Source organism: Panthera uncia, chromosome D1, assembly GCF_023721935.1.
Source record: "Panthera uncia isolate 11264 chromosome D1, Puncia_PCG_1.0, whole genome shotgun sequence".
In the NCBI taxonomy this organism is placed as follows: domain Eukaryota; kingdom Metazoa; phylum Chordata; class Mammalia; order Carnivora; family Felidae; genus Panthera; species Panthera uncia.
The window spans coordinates 67,844,618-67,863,781 of record NC_064808.1 but is presented as its reverse complement, the minus strand read 5'-3'; the positions used below and the strand labels follow the sequence as shown (position 1 = coordinate 67,863,781).

The following is a 19,164-nucleotide window of genomic DNA, read 5'->3' as shown; positions in this document are numbered from 1 at the left end:
TAAAAGACTTCATGTTTTAACAAATAACACACTTTGGGGAAACTTCAGAAGGCAATGCTACTCTGTTGGTGTATCGTTAAGTGTGTTACTGTAATTACATGATGTCAACTTTTAATCTCAAGCATACGGCTATGAAATCTAAAAGGCCACACCCTTGCCTTTGCAGTTTTTGCCTACATTAGAAAGCATACTCACTTCTGAGCTTTCAAGAGCAGTTCCTCTTGCCAAATTGAAATTGGCTTCCAGGCTTCAAAACCAAGATAAGGTTATACAGGGGAGAAAAAAAATTTCCTCTACCCTTCAAAGGTTCTCCTAGCTGGGATAAGAATTAAATTGACATGAAACTGATTAACAGGAGGAAATAAAATGTGATTTTGTATGTATGGGAACCCCACATACAATGATAAGTTCAAAGCCAGAAAGGCAAAACGAGGTATGGACTCCATCCTGAGCTGAGGAATAGGCTAGGGGCCTGGCACATCAAAGGAGAAGGGGACAATTCACAGGGCAATAAGAAGAGCGGATATTTGGTAATTAGATCTTTGCCCTACCATGCAGATAGGTCAGTCAGATAAAATGTATCTCTGGTACTAAGTCTAATTCTGGAAAAGATCCTCAATTAGATTTTTCTAGGTAGTTGCGGGATAAAAAGTTTCTTTTCTTAAAAAAAAAATTTTAATGTTTATTTTATTTTATTTTTTGAGAGGCAGAGCGTGAGCTGGGGAGGGGCAGACAGAAAGGGAGACACAGAATCCGAAGCCAGCTCCAGGCTCTGAGCTGTCAGACCCAGCCCGATGCAGTGCTTGAACCCAGGAATGTGAGATCATGACCTGAGCCAAAGTCAGATACTCAACTGACTGTGCCACCCAGGCACCCCAAAAAGTTTCTCATGACCAGGTAGGGCCTTGATTGCCTTCAGCTCAAAATAGTCAACATGCCTCAGTGGCATGTTTTGGGGAGACTTGCTCTGAACCCCCTCAGTTATTATGCATTTATTTTAAAACCGCAGGACAATTTCTGAGTGTGTGTGTTTTTTTTGTTTTTTTTTTTGTTTTTTTGAGAGAGAAAGAGCCAGAGAGAGAGCGGGAACATACACTAGTGGGGGGGTGGGGTGGGGGGAGGGAGAGAGAGAATCCCAAGCATGCTCTGCATGCTGTCAGCATGGACCCTGATTTAGGGCCTGATCCAGGAACCTGATGGAAATCCATGACCTGAGCTGAAATCAAGAGTGGGATGCTTAAATGACTGAGCCACCCAGGTGCCCCAATTTCTGGGTGTTTTTAAGTCATAATCTAGGGAGACAAAGGTGAATAATGAGCATATTTATTTGTAACCACTGTGATGAGGGCAAAATACGTGTGCCCTAGAGGACAGGGACACATAAAAGTCTATCTTGTTCATCACTTGCCCTTGATGCTGACACACAGCTTGACACCTAACAGGCTCTGTGTATAAAAGAAGCCCCAGCTTCCACCAATAGTCAGGAAAAGTCACAGGAGCTCTCCCAGAAAAGGGTGATATTTAAACTAAGCCAAGAGGCACTTGGAAACAGTGTTACATAATAATTATTGGCAGTCACACTGGCACACTGGACCTGCTCATAAAACCAGCTTTCTCCTACCAGCTTCCTTCCTCACCCTGGGCAAGTTACTTCCTCTCTCTGGGCCTCCTGCTTTTCATCTGTAAAAGAAGGGGTGGAGGTCCACAATCTCTGACAGTTTTTGTGCATGTGTGTGAGTACTTGCCTTTACTAAATCCTATAAAGTTTGCAGGGGAAAAAAAACCAACTGATACACAAAAACCTGCTACTTTGCACATCTGAATTCTCTTGTGGATAATAAGTAAACAACGTTAACAGGAAACCAAACAAAACCAAGCAAAAAACTGCTGTGAAACTTTTGGCAAACGGAAGGAAGAGCAGTTCTCAAACAGCTGGGGTGCCTGGGGGCAACATTTTCCCCAGTGGGTACAAAATAACTGAGTTGGTGAGGACTAACTGGGGAAGGGGAGGGAGTAAAAGAAAACTCCACTTGTTAGATCGCTTCCTCTCTGGGTCTTTTTCACACTTTCTGTCTATTCCCACCCCCACCCCCTCACCTCAGTTGTACGTCTGTCTCTTTCTGATCTATAGTTCCTGCCTACCGCCGCACATTGTTCCCCCCCCCCACCCCCGGGGTTACTTCTCATGGAACAAAGTCACTGTGGCTCTTAACTCCTCTTTGGAGACGTCCCATGGTAATAGACCCTGTCTGCAGGTTCAAGCCAGGTTCCGGTGGAGCTGCGGCCAGGTGCGGAGCTGCGCGCACCCGGGAGCACGTTACTGCGCCCGAGCGCCCCTCCCCCCGCCCCTGGGGCCCCAGACCCCGCCCCCGCCCCTTGCAGGCCGTGGGTTTCCGGCAGCTCAGGCTATTTTAAGGCGCACGCTGTGCTGATCGCCTCGCTGTGAGCCCTCTGCTCTTCAGGGACGACTTCGTCCTTCTCCTCCCCTCTGGGGCACCGCCAGCATGGGTCCCAGGCCCCAGTCGCTGCTCGCCGCCCTCCTACTGCTCCTCGCCGTCGCTGGCCCCGCGTACTGCGACACACCTGCCAACTGCACCTACCCTGACCTGCTGGGCACCTGGGTCTTCCAGGTGGGCCCCGTTGGTTCTCAGAGCGAAGTCAACTGCTCGGTTATGGGTAAGCCGCGGCGCCCCGGCCTCTCCCCCTTCCCGCTTTGGCCCGGGACTCCTTCCTTGCCTTCCCGAGCTCTCTGCCCCCAGCGTCCACGCGGAGCGCGGAGACCCGAGGCCGGTGCTAGTGGAAGCCAGGATGGACTTGAGGCCCCTTGGGGTGCCTTTTCCCGCTCCAGGGCCGAGAAGTCCAAGCTGAGCGGCTGAGAACTTCTAATTGCACGTTTCCTTAGCTATTCCCGGGGCCTAAACACTTTTTCGAGAACTTTTTTTCCCCTTTTTAGTTTTTGGGTTTTGGTTTATTTGATTTGGAAGAGAGTTGAGACCGTGCAATCTTAGGATCTCCCTGCCCAATCTGCATATTTTTATAAAGCTGTGCCCATGAAAAATAAGCTCGAATACTGGAGAAAATAGCAAAAAAGTTTTTTTCCTTTTGTTAGCTTGTGGGAAAGAGCCTTTTTTTTTTTTGCCCAGAGTTTTTGACTTACACGTGTGTTGAAGCTACTAGTCCGAGAAAACTTTCGGTATTGGCTCTGCGCTTTTTCGTGTATTGCAGGGGGGTAGATAAAAGTACCCCCCCCCCCCCCCCCCATTCATTTTTTTTTACTTTCTACTTCTTCTTCGTCGTTTTTTTTTTTTTTTTTGGAAATAACTCTTTAGTCAGTGATTATATTTGGGAATGTCCAGAGCCAAGCACAAAGTCTGGCTTATGGAAACCTCTGAAAGAAATGTCTCGTGTTAGAACACACTGGGATATTTCATATGTCCTCAGAGAACATAGCTACCCTGAGGACAAAGAATTTAGAGAAGGGAGAAGAAAAAACACACAATCTCTGTCAAAAGAGGCACTCTTGTTCTGCCCAAACCCTTACCACCCTGTGGCATGTGCAGAGTGAGGGAAGCTCTCTGCCTCAATTTCCTTGTCTCAGCAGGAAAAGATTGCCAGGTCATTTGTTACTAAAACAGACCTATTCAACTATTCCAACTCCAGATGACTGTGTGGCATTTTGTAATCCTGGGCATTATAACCACCTTCTGTTTTAAAAGTTGAATTTGAAGGTCCGAAGCAGAAGGAGAACTGTTCTGTCACATGCAGCCTCCTCTTTCAGAGTATTCATCTGAAACGTGGAAAAACTAAAGTGTGAAACCCCCAGATGGACACAGTAGAACCCTTTCAGACAACCTCTGCTTATAAATCGTGCCTTTGACTTTAATCTAGTAAAGACACATGTAGATCCAAGCTCTTATCTTCTGAAGGTTGAAAGCTTAGTTCCTATTGGCACAAACTAGCTTTATAGGATAGAAACCTTGAGTTTGCCTAATAGCGTGGAAGGATTCAGATTATGAGGTTCTGAACTGCTAGAGCCATTGAGAAAGATACCCCATTTCTTCCCTAAAGAGATCATTTCCTTTGTCCTTGTGATATGATAGCAGATCTTTTATATTTTGTATTTTCCATTTTTTGACTACCATTTCGTATTCTACCCATTTTGGGCTGTCATTTGAAACATTCCTATTCCTCTTTTTCTTCAGTGTTTCGATGCTCTGGGAAGGTAGGGCTGTACTTTTGGGGGAGTCTCTGCCTGGTGGGCCACTGGACATATTTCTGTCTTTTGAGCCTTCACTTCACTGGTTTTCCCGAGACACCTGTGGGAGTGTACAGGATGGAGACTCTGATATCTTCACAAGCCAGACTGGTCCAAATCGAGTGGCATGAAAGGAAAGCAGCTTAAAAATAATGGAAATTCTAGAGATTTCCCTGCCATTTGCAGTCCAAATAATTTTCCTCTGTTGTGCATTATTATTTATTTATTTATTTTTAGGACCACCAGAAAAAAAGGTAGTGGTGCACCTTAAGAAGTTGGATACAGCATATGATGATTTTGGCAATGCCGGCCATTTTACCATCATTTACAATCAAGGCTTTGAGATTGTGTTGAATGACTACAAGTGGTTTGCCTTTTTTAAGGTTAGTTTTGTTGGGAATGTATTTGTATTTTCAGTGATCTGATATCTGAAGCTTCTTCTAATCAGACTCTCAGAATTTTAATTTTAGATTAAGAAGATAACCAGAATTGACACCATTTTTCCCAAGAGATATTAGATGGTGTAATTTTGCCACTTTATTTAAAATTGTGAATTCAGTAAATTAAAAAAAAAGAGCTATATTTGAATATGTACAACCCATCTGTATTGAAATTTACATTTTGGTAAGTATGACTAAATTTATTTATTACTACACCTTTACTTTTAAATGTTGCCTTAGTCACTTGGCTCTGTGCTGAATGTGTAGGAAAGATATGGGCATTATAAATTTCTTTTTCTTGGAATTATTATCCTATCCTACCATTGCTTGTTGACTCTGAGAAATTGATGACACATTCCTCAACTTAATAATGATGGATGGGTTATGTCGCAATACACCCATTGTAAATGGAAAATGTGTTTCATTCCTATCAGACATCATGGCTTAGCCTGCCCTACCTTGAGCATGCTCAGAACACCTAAATTGGCCTCTAGCAAAATCATCTAACACAGTCTATTTTATAGTGTGTTGACTATTTCATTGAATTAATTGAATACTGTAATAAAAGGGAGAAACAGAATGGTTGTAAGTGTATCACTGGTCCACCCTTGTGATCATGGGGCTGACTGCTACTGTTCAGCATCACAGGAATGTTTCCTACTGCATAGTGCTAGCCTAGGAAAAAATCAAAATTCAAAGTCCGGTTTCTACTGAACGTGTATAGCTTTTACACCATATGTATGTGTGTAGCTTACCAAAGATGGTAAGTTGGACCACCGTAAAGTCCAGGACCATCTGTGTTATAATGTACTAGATGTATTAATGTGAATAACTCCCTTTAGTGAGCTGAGACAAAGAGATAGAGAGCGTGAGTTATGCCTTGGGCTGAAGTAAAATGTAGCTCCGCCAGTCCAACCTGTGTTCTTCTTTCACTGGGGAAGAAGCATTGTCCGTTCTTGTATTTTAACACCTGGCTTCCCGTTGCATACATATGCTGAGGTATAATAGCTTATTTAGCACAGATTTCAGTCCATCCCAGATAACTTTCTGAAGTTGGAACTTTTCCTGTTGGCAGAGTATTAACTGCTGTAAGTGAATTGAGGACACAAGCCTGAGACTCGCTGTTTCTTACTATAAATAGAGTATAAACAAAAACAGACTTGCATGGAGTAGGGTTTACAACTTTTGGAACATCTGGTAAGAGTTGGCCAATTACAGGGATCTGTGGGAAAGTGGGGAATGAATCTGTTTAGGATGATGAAAGACAGGGGACTAACAAAAGAGTCACCTCTGAATTTATTGTGATTTTTCTAACCTGGCTTGTGATTTAATCACTGGGATATGGTGCTACATCTGAGCCAAGTGTATTTCTTAGAATAACAACTTTCCTTTTTTTTTTTTTCCTTAACCTTGAGAATCCCTCTTTAACATGAAAAAAGGGAAGAGAGACCAAGAGGAAAAAATTATCCCCCTCGCCTGTATTAGCTGGTTTGATACTCAGTGAGAACTGATCTATCCTTTCTGATCTATCCAGTTGAGAGCCAGCTGGTCATGTTTTTTAGTTGGAACCCATGCTTGACCATTTATGAAACGTTTTAATATCACCCCTGGATACTATGTATTTAAAAAAATAGTATCTATATGAATTTTTAAAATTGTGATACATAGGTGGTAAGCATAATTCATTCTGAATATAATTCTTGATCTGCTTATTGATGAGCCTAGGGCTTTGCAGACTCCTTGTCAGTACTCTGCTATAGCCCTTCAAAAGTTCTTTGCCTTTTAGGTGAGAACCATTTGCCTATGGAATTGATGTACAAGGAAAGACCTATTCAAGCTAGTTGTTGACTATGTACTCTACCCGCCTCCCCCTTGTCCTTTTTTGCCTGACACTTAGTAGACACTTAGTTGGTAATTTGTTTAAATACTGAAAATGAATCCATGAAGTGGAATTCACTTGAGAAATAGGAGGTTGAAGTGTAAGTTGGGAAGTTGCATACAAATAGATGAGTAAGTAAAATAGTTTTACCCATTTGGCTTAGAAAAGTTTTCTTTCTTACCTTCTGTAGAATGGGAGAAACTGTTGGGCAAACTTCTAAAGTCAGCATTTAATTGCCTGAGCCATAACCAGAAATAGATCTGAGCAGTTTCCTTTTATTAATATTTTTCCATCAGTTTGTCTGCTCTCAGCTTAAATAAGAGTCCAAAGCTGGTAGGTACAGAGGGGACAGCTGGTGGCTGGAGGAGGAATCAGAATGCCTTTTTGTATTTCCCTTGAAATTACAGTGTAAGCACATTTGGTATTTTTCCATAACCTCAGAATGTTAAGTCATGGGTCAGTAGAGAGCCACTTCATAAAGTCAAATAAGGTTTTAAGTGTACTTAACCACAAGTGGGAAGAATCAATACATACACTGTTGTTGGGTAGACCCCTACTTAATCACAGGCTTCTGGATGGCATTCTCTGATTAGGAGCAAGAAAAGGAAGAGTGTTCTTGCATTAACTGATTTCAGTATATTTTTTGAAGTGCTTTTTTAAACAGAACCATTATCAGGGCTGTGTTTTCCTGCTGAAAAATCAGTCACTCTGACTGGTCAATAGTTAAGTTTTGTGATAGGATCATAATTTTAATAAACAGTAGAATATACATAAGATACTTGGTTTTAAAATTTCTCTTAAGCTAATCAAGCAGTTCTAGATAAACATGTTTTGCAGAGTGAAAGAATCTATGCTCTTTTTGGCAAATCCAAGTGACAGAGTAATGGGGAGCTGAGTTTTAAATTTAAGAAAAATTATAGAGTGGAATTGACTGTAGATAATAGGAAAGGCAAATATTTTTGGTGACACTGGCTAACACAAAAAACTTGCTGGATTTTTACCATAAGTATCAGGGCATTTCCTGCAGAAGTACCAAATTAGGTGTCTTAACTCAAGAAAAACGCAAACGTCTTTTTTTAATAAGATTTCTTTTCTTTTTTTTTTTAATTTTGTTTTTTTTTTTTTTTTTACTGTTTATTTTTTATTTTTGAGACAGAGACAGAGCATGAACAGGGGAGGGGCAGAGAGAGAGAGGGAGACACAGAATCTGAAACAGGCTCCAGGCTCTGAGCTGTCAGCACAGAGCCCGATGCGGGGCTCAAACTCACGGACTGAGAGATCATGACCTGAGCCGAAGTCGGATGCTTAACCGACTGAGCCACCCAGGCGCCCAATAAGATTTCTTTTTTTTTTTTTTTTTTTTTTAAGTTTATTTTGAGAGAGAGGAGGAGAGAGCAAGTATGTGTGAGCAGGGAAAGGGCAGAGAGAGTGCAAGAGAGAGAATCTCAACCAGGCTCTGTGTAAGTGCAGAGCCCCATATGGGGCTTGATCCCATGAACCATGAGATAATGACCTGAACTGAAATCAGGAGTCAGCTGCTTAACCATCTGAGCCACCCAAGCACCCCAACCAAAAACCTGTTAATGTCACAGAGCTTTGGTCATTTATTCTACAGACTTAGAAAATATCTTTTAAATGAAAATTTATTTTTGAAAAGGTAGAATTATCAAGATGTAAGCAGTATTTGTTATTTAGAGTGTCTCATGTAAACTACAACGTAGTGTTCAACCTACCACTGTTAAAGAAATACCTGACATTTTTGCCATGAATATCTACTATCTATATGTTCTTAGTCTGCAAATCAATTGGATTTCCAGATCTCTATGTTGACTCATACCAGGCCCTACCACTTGTTTCCTTTTGTCCTTTTCAGATATGCCTTCATTAGATTACATATTTACATTAGATTGTTTCTTGTTGCTGTTAGCGTTTGTTGAACAGGTGATACATGTAGGATATTGTTAGCTCTGTTCCACGCAGCCCAGTAGAGCCGACAGCTTCCACATCATTCTCCCTGCATTCCAACTTTGAAGCAATTGTGATACCACTACTGTTGGTAGGAATTTGCTTTATTTAGTTCTCAAGCCTCACCTGGAAGGTGGGCATTTTTCATAATCTAAGTTTTTGTAAGCTCTTTCTTTTTCCCCCTTGGTTTTAACTGCTTGAGAAATTGGGAGTCAAGTGGGGATAATCTGTTGTTGAATAGGACTTCAAGCTAGATAAAAAGCTTGGAAGGAAATAAATCTGGACACTGAATTTTCATTCCTGGATAGTTTGAATTTGATAGGAAGCACTAGGTATATATTCTTAAAAGGTATGTTTTTCTACTCCCCTTCCTGCATACATTCAATTATCTGAAACATTATGGGGAGTTACAATCTCAGATGTATTTAGGGCTCACCTGGGTAGCTACTTAAGCATTTGAAATGACTGTAATGTGAAACAATAAGGAGTAATAAGATCAATGGCAAAATAGAAACTGTCTTAGAGGCATTCATACTCAGTTTTTTAAAAAAGCAGTGTACTGGCCAAAGTAAATGACAGAACTATCTGCAGGCTAGTTTCTAAGAGTTATCAAATTTAATAGCATTACCATTGGCTTATAATTGGTATGCCCAACAAATTCGTATCCCTTCAAAGTACCTGCAGATCAAAAGCAGCCAACCTCTTTTTTTTTTTTTTTTTTTTTTTTTTTTTTATAATTTGTGTGTGTGAGAGAGCGAGAGAGAGAATATCTTAAGCAGGCTCTGCCCCATGCTTAGTGCAGAGTGTGATGTGGGGCTCAATCCCATGACCTGGGATTCACGACCTGGGCCAAAATCAAGTCTGATGCTCAACCAACTGAGCCACTCTGGTGCCCCAAAAGCAGCCAACCTCTTATATGAAAACAGAATATAACAAAACAGGATGTTAAATAATGGCTGACTATGTGTTGGGTGGATAAGTGATTTTTTTTATGCTTTTATGTACTTTATTTTTTATCATCACGTGTAAAGCCCCTCTGTACCGCATCTTCTCTAATGGCACAGAGGAAGGAAGTCCTATGAGCGAAACTAAGTTCCGAAGAAAATCCTCAAGTTAAAAAGGCTTCCTAACCTTTTCCTGCTTCCCGTTTCACTTTCTCTGAGGCTGCAAAAAAGGAACAGTAGAGCAGGAACTCAGACTTCATTTTGAAGATTAAGCCACTCACGGGTGGAGAAGATGTGTTGAAGAGAAACTAGTCTTCTGACTGAAAATTTTATTTTAGGACTGGCAAGCAAACCTTATTGATCTCTAATTGTGTTTTTGTTTGCAACCCACTAGTCTTGGTAGAACTTGAAGCTAAAAAAGACTTCCATGGTTCGTTCTTTCTTTCTTCTTTTATTTTTTTTTTAAGTTTATTTATTTATTTTGAGAGACCACTGGGGAGGGGCAGAGAGAGAGAGAGAGAGAGAGAAAAAGAAAGAGAAGGAAAGAAAGAAAGAAAGAAAGAAAGAAAGAAGGAAAGAAAGAAAGAATGAATCTCAAGCAGGCTCTGCACTGTCCGCATAGGGCTTGATGTGAAGCTCAAACTCACAGAACTGAGATCATGACCTGAGCCAAAACCAAGAGTCAGATGCTTAACCGACTAAGCCACCCAAGCACCCCTTCCATGGGTATTTCTATATCAGGTTGGCTCTTGAAACAAGAGTGGTACGTTGGGAAATCCATACCAGGGAATTTATTTGCACATTTTGTGTGCTAGTGACTTGTAAATTTCAAGCTTGTCACGTCAGCCAGAAATGTCAATCATGTTTCCACAGTTAAGAATTTGGGAATCTTGTAATTTTTTTTTTTTGTTTTGTTTTTTTGTTTTGTTTTTACTGTGCTTTCTGGGTTCATTTTTAAGATCTAACAGTTTAGCTTTTAGAATACTTGTTTTTAGCCTAATTTACTTGTTTTAGTATAGATTTAGCATACTGAGATCCAGATGTTGTCTTTTTTTTTAATTTTAACAACTTGAGATTTACTCTTGAGTATTTCATTTTATGGAAAGAATCAGAACTTTAACAATCCAAGCCTAGTTTTGTTTTTTTTTTCATGGTGATGCTTAATTGTAACATAATGACTTAGTTTACCATTGTGAACTCTTCATAGGATGTCACTGATTTTATCAGTCAGTTGTTCATGCAGCTGGGAACTGTGAGGGTACATGATTTGAGACATCTGAGGAACAAACTGGGTGAGCTCCACTGAAATTTTTAACTTACTAAAGAGCCAGCTTCCCTCCTCCCTGGTGGCTTATGCACATTACTATTTGTTTATTCATCTGGGAAAGGGAGATGAAGACTGGAGAGATTAGGGTTTTCTTATACATTTCTTGCTTGAGCCTGCTTCTTGCTTTGCTACTTCTTACCTGCCTGCACTATTTTATGTGAGTGATCTTTCACTTTAGTTTATTCTGTTTGCAACACATCGAATTGGTTGTCACAAGTATGATGCTCATAACATAAGCAGACATGAACCCAAAAAGGTAGAGACCCAGTTAAGAAAAAGTTAGCTCACAGTCACTTCACTTATTATTTGAAGTAGTTACACTGCCTCAGGTTGCTCATTTTTTTCCTAAAAAGACTCCAGAGGGAACCATGTGAAGCTATGGCATATTAGGTCTGTTTTCTAGTAGAGAGGGTGGCTCTTCTAGAGAAATTCATCTGCCTGGCACTCGTCACTGTGAGACATCACCCATCTTTTGAAACTGACTCCTTCTCAGAACAGAGACTACTGACTAGAAATAAGAGGGTCTTTTGCACTTTTGACATTCTTCTCACACTTAGAAAAGGTGTTTTTTAAAATTTTAATCTTAACTTATTTTACAGTGCACGTGTGTGCGGTGTGAGCACAAGCAGGGGAGGGGCAAAGGGAAAGTGAGAGAATCTCAAACAGGTTCCTTGCTCATCACAGAGCCTGACATGGAGCTCAATTCTACAACCCTGGGATCATGACCTGAGCCAAACTCAAAAGTTGGATGCTCAAGAGACTGAATCACCCAGGCTCCCCAAAAAGATGTTTAAATCATTACTCTCACTGGGTCCATAAATTTAGAGGTCTTAAAACTTTTTATGCAAAGGGCGCCTGGGTGGCTCAGTTGGTTGAGCATCCAACTTCTGTTCAGGTTATTATCTCATGGCTTGTGAGTTCGAACCCCAAATCGGGCTCTGTGCTGATGGCTGAGAGCCTGGAGCCTCTTCAAATTCTGTGTCTTTCTCTCTCTCTCTCTCTCTCTCTCTCTGCCCCTCCCCCACTCACACTCTGTCTCTCTCTGTCTCTCAAAAATAAATAAACATTAAAAAAATTAAACTTTTTATGGAAAAAGGGTGGTTAGAGAGTAACGTTGATAGGGACTTAACTGTTCCTTGCATTTTTTTTTAAGATTTTATTTTTAACTAATCTCTACACCCAAAATGGGGCTCGAACCTTCAACCCTGAGATCAAGAGTCACACGCTGTACTGACTGAGCCAGCCAGATGCCCTACCATTCCTTGCATTTTAACACAATATTATTTCCCCCTTCCTCTTTCCCTACTTCCTTTACTTAGCTCCTAAGTAAAAAAGAGCTATGAAAAAGGGAACTGGGATAAGTGTTGAAATTTCCATAGCTTTATCCTGTATCAGCGTTTTCCAAACTGTTAACAGACCCCTAGTGCCCCACACATGTGCTGGGTAGGCTTACTCATCACTTGTCACTGTATCTTGTTAAACTTCAGAGGTTGTTCTAGGCAGCCACTATTAACAGATCAAAGTGAAAATTAGAGCTGAAATTAATAAGCTCTTTTTTCCCTGAATTCCTGGTAGTTGAATAAGTATACATTGTGTAGTTTCCCTTTCAGAATCTCAGGATCTTTTATAGAGTGGATGGTGGTAGCTTTGGAGGAAGACAAAATAGGAAACTTGCCCAAAATAAGCTACCCGTTTTTTTCCTCACAAAAAATAAGGTATCTTCAGAATGCAGTTGACAAAATTCTGTCTTAAAACTCTCACTCTTCCCAATAATTAAGGAATGCCTCTATTAAAAGATAAACCCCCTTAGTGTTTGCTCTTAGTAAGTGGGATAAATAGAGGGATAAATACCTGGAAATACAGATCAAAGCAGCATTAAGCCTGCATTTAGGTTTCGTAAGGAATGCATGGTAACCTATCTATCTAGGTTGCTGGATTGGCCTGTTTCTTTTAAGTATATTTCAAAATTATATTAGATTCATACAGTGGTAGTTGATTTCAAATGCCTTTACATGTGCTTCTTGAGCATGTGGGCTGCATGCATGATACATGTTGCTTAAGCTTTCAGCTTTGGAGAATGGCAGCTTTTGTGAATGTCTTAAATAGCATTAAGATTTACCAGCATTTCAAATACTAGCACTGTTTTTTTTTTGTTTTTTTTTTGGGGGGGGGGGGTTTCTTTTTTTTTTCTGAAAAGAAATTAATATGATTAAACATTCTTAAGAGACCATCTGATTCTGGTTGGCTTGTAACTCTAGTTTTTATTGTCTTTTAGTTATTAAATAGAGCATCTGTTGAGGGGCTCTTTTAAAACAACAACCAAAAAGCAGACTTTGGGGCTAAGAGGCAGAGCAGCATGCAGCCGTGGACCTTCTTACCTCTAACAGCTAGCCGAGGCCTCTAGCAACTACATTCCCCTTCTGGAGTCTTTCTGTGCATGTAAAATGCTGAGGAGTCCTGGTGACCTACCTCCAAGGCAGCTGCCCTCCTGAACCATTTCCCTGGAAAGCAGCAACCGCCATTTTGAAATGTGAACAACCAGACTACACAGGAAAAAGAAAGACATCTGGAAGTCTTAGGTGGCTTCACCATTCAACCTTTGAATGAAAGGAACTATATGAAACTCGAGTTTTTCCCTTTTGAATATTCTTCTATTGAAATGATTTTTCCAAACTCATTAGGATTTGAATTTTGTGTTGTATTTTGTTCATAGTGCAAATTTTATTCCCAGTTAAATTATCTTCTTGTGTGCCTTTCTTTCTTTAATTATCTTGATGAACCACAGGACCCATTGTAAGGAGAAATTAATGCTTCAGGATATCTTGAGATGCACAGATGTAAAGGGTAGAAAGATCATTCTACAGAAGACATGTTTGGGGGACAGGTTTCTGAGATAAGTCAAACCACTGAAGGGTATCCTTGTAGATCATAGGCCTGTATACCCTAGCCAGAAAGATGGGGTCATTAATACATTTTTTTGTCTGTTTTTTTGATTAGGTCCCAGTTTTGTACTAAGAACTTGACATATATTGCCTTACAAGATGTTATGAAGTAGATATTACTAGCTTCATTTTACAGATAGGGAAAATTAGTCTCTTACTGTGCATCCAATTGTAAAATGACAAGGGCTAGCCTTTCAAGCCTAAGGACCTCCCTGGGGCTAAAGGATAAAAGAAATAATGGTACTTAAGTGACAGACATTTCAGTGGATTTTTTTTCTGGAGACTCCCAATTCATAAGCATCATGAATGTTTAATGGGATGAAATACGCATTGCATTGGCTTCTTTTGAAATGGTTTACAGCTTATGTTTCCTTACCAAATTAGGCTATTCTCTTTCTTTCCTAAACCAGGGTCCTTTCATTCAAGATGAAAACTTACCTTCTCTCCTTTTGTGTTCTTAGAAAGGAAGGTTCTGAAAAACATCACATTAAGTAACATTGCCTAGTTGACTTCTCTTAATTACACTGTTGTTCTTATTGATTGCTATCTTTTAGCTCTTTCCTGCTAAACAGTGGACTAGTTTCCTGCTCAGTTGTTCAGAATTGATGAATATCAGCCTCAGTAAGTTGAAAATTTGGAACCATACCTAGTCCCTATTTTCTGGAGGGCTTTTCTCTTGTATCTGTGCTTGAATGGAAGAATCTCTAGATACCAGATTTTTATCATTTTATTGGTTCAGAGAACTTTTTATGACCTCTGAGTGGCCACTGGTCTGCTATTCTGGAAAGGTTATGTCTTAGAAAGGTGAAGTAACTGTATACCCGACTACTTCTACCTGGATACTTTTTTCCATCCTACCTCTGGACCTGATAATTCATTACCCGGGGCCTTGATGCCACCTCTGTGAGACCTTCCCTAGCTCTCTCCATTGGTGGGAGAACTGCCATTGTTTTGGTTCACATCGTGCTTGCAGTTACCTCTGCTCAGGTAATTCTGCATTAACTGCTGTAATGGAGTGATTTGATAGTGTGTCTTCTTCCAGACTGAAAAGCTGTATGTCAACCTGTGTATCTTCAGAACCTGATTACATAGAACTTTGTAAGTGTTTGGAAAACTGACCACACTTCTCTTGTCTTTTCAAAGACTTTTCACAAGTAATATTAGCTTACATAGATGTATTTCTTTTGTATTCTAGGAGCACAATCAGAAATGATGCTATGTTTATATTTCTGGTTCTGTGCCCTAAAAATACAAATCAGGTTACCTGTCTCCAGGGTTCTAAAAGAGTTGCATTTTTCAAACTAATTTTCAGGATGTAAAGTGACAAAGCAGCTAATGTGTATAAGAATGTATTTAATATGGAATTTAAAACCACCTCTACGAAAGTTGTTTTTTATTGTTTTTTTTTTCCTATTTCTCTGAGAAACTTTGCATCTAAATGTTTTGCTAATGGAAAAGAAGACTTGGTAGGTACAAAATTACAGATACTTGTGTTAGCAGGTGTCCTAAAATAATACCGCTTTGCATTTTCTGTCACAATTGTTTGTCTTCTCTGATCTTTAAACTCTGAGGGCAGGGATCAACTCTGTACTACTAAGCATTTTATTCCCTTTGTATAATGTGATGCATGATAAATAATAGGCCTTCAATAAATGTAGAAGAAAGAAAATTGAATAATATATCATTGTATTGTCTTGTTTTATTGACATGTTTCTGGGTATATTGTTACCTTTATGTACTTAAGAGTCTGTAGTGGACCCTCAGGCCATATATGTTGAATTGGCATGGTAGAAAACAGTGGAGGATTTTAGATTTTATTCTGTTCATTTATTTACGTTTTAATTTTTGTATGAGACTAGAAAAACCGAGATAGGGCTCAAAGTTAAAAACAGTAAAGTTGTAACTTTGAGAATTACTAAAAACTAAGTTAGCTGTCAGGGTAGATAGCTTTATGATGGCAGATTCCGCACAGCCTGGAGTGCTGTGTGCTGTCCTGTTCCTTCCCCCATTTCGGTACATGGAGAGACACCAGCCAAAGGTTAGATTAGGTGAACTCTCAGATTTGTTCAAATCTCCCAGTTTAAAAATTTATGAGTGAGGAAGTGAGGAATGAGCCAAGAGATTTTGACAACTGTATTGAATGATAAATTGCTATTTTAACTAATTCTAGAACCTATATTTTGGTTTAACCTGAATGTGTTTTAAGCACTGGAAATAAATGAACTCACTTCCACATGCAAATCTGTCTTTACCTCAGTAAAATCCTGGAAGGTATTTGGTTACAACCACTAATGATTTCTTGGCAGTTTCAAAATTCATTGAAATTCAACTTTTTAAACAAATGGTTAAATCTTAGGTAGAAAGCTAGAGCTAATCCTTGAAGCCGGCAGAGGGGAGTTTGTTTTTTTTTCTGAGGAAATATGTGGTACTCTTGGGTAGGTCTGGGAAAATAACAACTTAGTAAAAATGTGCCTTGTTCTCTTTTGTTGATGATTTTTACACTCCAGACCTGACAGCAAATGAAAGCAGTTAATCTATATACAGGAAACAGGGCAGAACTCAAGTAAACATGTTTTGTTATTTAGTATTGCTGGAAATGTACTATCTCTGCATATATGCTTTACCATTAAATCATTGAGCTTCATGCCAGGTGTCTTTTCCTGAAATGTTGAATGATCTTGATGGATAAGACCTGGTTCTCCAAATTTTTTGTCATGTATTCCACAGTGTGTAAAGGTACATTTAAAACATTATATCCGTGTACTGCCGTACTGATGTTTGCTATCAAACACATGAGGTAATATTAAATGATTAAATATTTGTCACAAAAATGGGTTTTGCCAAAATATATTCCATGATGATATTCTTTGAAAATAATACAAAAAGCATGCTTCATTATCATAAGAATCTGTTACCTATAATTTTCACTACTGAAAGTTTTCCACATTTGGAAGCACAATTTTCTAATTAAAATCTTTAAAAGATGTTAGTAGTTTTTGATCCATTTTATTAAAAGTATGAAAGTATCACAGGTTTAGTAAAGTCTGGAAGTGCTGTTGGGTATTAGGGGTGGTGACAGTTTAATGGACTATTTTTTTTAAATTGGGGTAGAGCTAACACAGTGTTCTGATAGTGTCCGATTCGACAGCTCTCTGTTACGCCATGCTCACCACAAGTGTAGCTAGACAGATTTTAAGTGAGACGTGTTTTATTGGTAACTAAGATTAAAAACTGAACACTGCTGTGATGGAACCATTGGAAAACATCTGATTTCAGAAACTTGTATTTGCCCGACAACTTCTACCAGGAACAGGGCAAAGGTAAGCTTTGTCAGTTTTCTTATGTCTGCTTATATTAGTATTTGCAAATTCGGGTTTCTCTGCAAGTATTTTAAGCCACTTTGTGAAAATTAGCTTCATTAAATCAGCTAGGTACAGAAATCAGTGTAAGCAGGCCCATGTAAAAAGGACATCCTGTGTCTTAACCATCACATGTGTAGCACACTGTGCCTGGCAGGTGAACTTCTGACCTTGACACTGAGCGGTGGCATCAGTTGCTTTGTAAATTAAAGAACAGTGGAAGTTGTTTCTCAATTTTATTTGTATATAATTACAAATGTAAAAAAAAATGTTTTTCCCAATATTCTAGTGGATCATCTTTCATCTCATTTTGGAAACCACTGGTTGACAACCAGTATCAACTGTTCAGCTGACAGATTGGGCTTAGTGTTTTAAGTTCTTTGATGGCATAGTTACAGTCATAAAACAACTTCTGTATCCCCCGCGGTAACAGATAATCATACTTCTACTGTTTCTTGTTTCATGTTCCTAACTTTTTAAACTCATCAAAGTTACAATGTCATCTTTATCCTTCAAAGGTGTCCAGTGTTGTAGGTATCATTCCCACTATCGGGTGAAGAAATTGGGGCTCCTTAGTTGTGGTTTGCTGAAGGTTACATAAATTATAAGTGGCAGAACAGGATTTAAAGGGCAAAGCCCTTTTACAAGACTGCCTATTTCTGATAGCCAGTGCATTACATAAAAGTTAAGTATTCAAATATTTGCCAAGTATATTAATCAGGGAAACCATGGAACAAAGTGATTTTAAACTTAAGTTCTAAAATATCCCAACCTGTTCTTTTTCAATTGGTTAAATAGGTAACAGTAATGATAGTTGATGAAATGAGTGGGAACTTGAAGAGGGGTTTGAGAATGTTTGGCGACCCTGGGTAATTTTGAAGAAGCAAATGGATAGCTAGTAAATCCTAGTAGTTTTCTAAACCTAAATGCTAGTGTGTGGAATTTACATTTTATGAAATTATGTGTTGAAATTGGCAAGAATGAATGGAAACTTAAGTTACACCATCTGTGCAAGACGGTATTCGGACACTGATGTTTATATAAATGAAATAAATGAAAACCCTTAAAAATACTTTGGCTATATTTCAAGCTGGATAGTGTGGCCAAAACTTCAGCTTCTTAATTGGTAATAATGTCAGAATCACATAAGAACTATTTCACAATAGCAAAAATGACCGATACCGTGAGAACGTTCAAATCAAGAAAATAACATGAACAGCATGTGGTCCTTTCAAGGTGTAAGGTAATGACTAGTCGGCTTCTAGAGTGCTCAATGCTTCTTCTACTGAATCCTGCACAGATTACAGGGTATTACAACCCTGTCCTACCTTTTATAAGGTAATTTCAGGGTCTCTGTGATATCTTAGAAGCACTGCACTTCGATTAATTACAAACTTCGTATCTTTTCTGAGTTTCTTGTGTTATTGCTAAAGAGGACTTGGCATTTGTTGTTCTTTCTCTTATTCATTTATTCACTCATTCCATAACTAATTGCTTCCTAATGCCAGTTTCCTACTTCCTGAATAAACAATCCTATTCTCACAGTGCCTTTTTTTTTTTTTTTTTTTTTTGAGGCGAGAACAACCTCATAAGCTGCTGTGAAAGTGAAATGAGTCAATATATGTAAAACAGAGTATATGAGGTGGAGTCTACTATCATCCTGATCTTATAGATGAGGGTGCAGAAAAGATAAGTAATCTGCTTAGGATCACACAGACAGTTAATGTCAGAGCTGGATATAGTCTAGGAAGTCCAGCCTGAAGAGCATGTCTGTGACCTTTGCTCCCCATCAAAAAACCTTGGCAAAAAAAAGGTAAAAAGATTGAATTAGAAAATGACCATTAGAGTTGCTAGAGAATGTAAGTGGCCCTTACAGGGCTGTGGACAGCAATTTGGACTTTACTCTTGAGAGTCTGTTAATCTTCTCCAACTTTTTTTTTTTTTTTAAAGGAAACAGTGAATAAAGTAATGATCCTATAACTTGTGAACCCATGTTTGAATTCTCTTTTCTCCATTTACTTTGCAAAGCATGTAATTTTTTTTTCTTTATGAA

The 19,164-nt window shown here is 39.2% G+C and overlaps 1 protein-coding gene across 3 annotated transcripts in view; it reads left to right on the top strand.

Annotated features, from left to right (window-relative positions):
* Positions 1 to 2,402: 2,402 nt before the first annotated feature.
* The window catches only part of CTSC (cathepsin C), a 37,518-nt gene continuing 20,756 nt past the window's right edge, over positions 2,403 to 19,164 (top strand). The window contains exons 1-4 of one of the 3 annotated variants that reach the window (XM_049653191.1): positions 2,407 to 2,676; positions 4,493 to 4,638; positions 10,691 to 10,775; positions 13,086 to 18,682. In XM_049653191.1, coding sequence (XP_049509148.1) covers positions 2,505 to 2,676; positions 4,493 to 4,638; positions 10,691 to 10,775; positions 13,086 to 13,096 — 414 coding nt within the window. In that variant the 5' untranslated portion in view covers positions 2,407 to 2,504 and the 3' untranslated portion in view covers positions 13,097 to 18,682. The other 2 variants (XM_049653188.1, XM_049653185.1) reach the window with 2 other exon arrangements.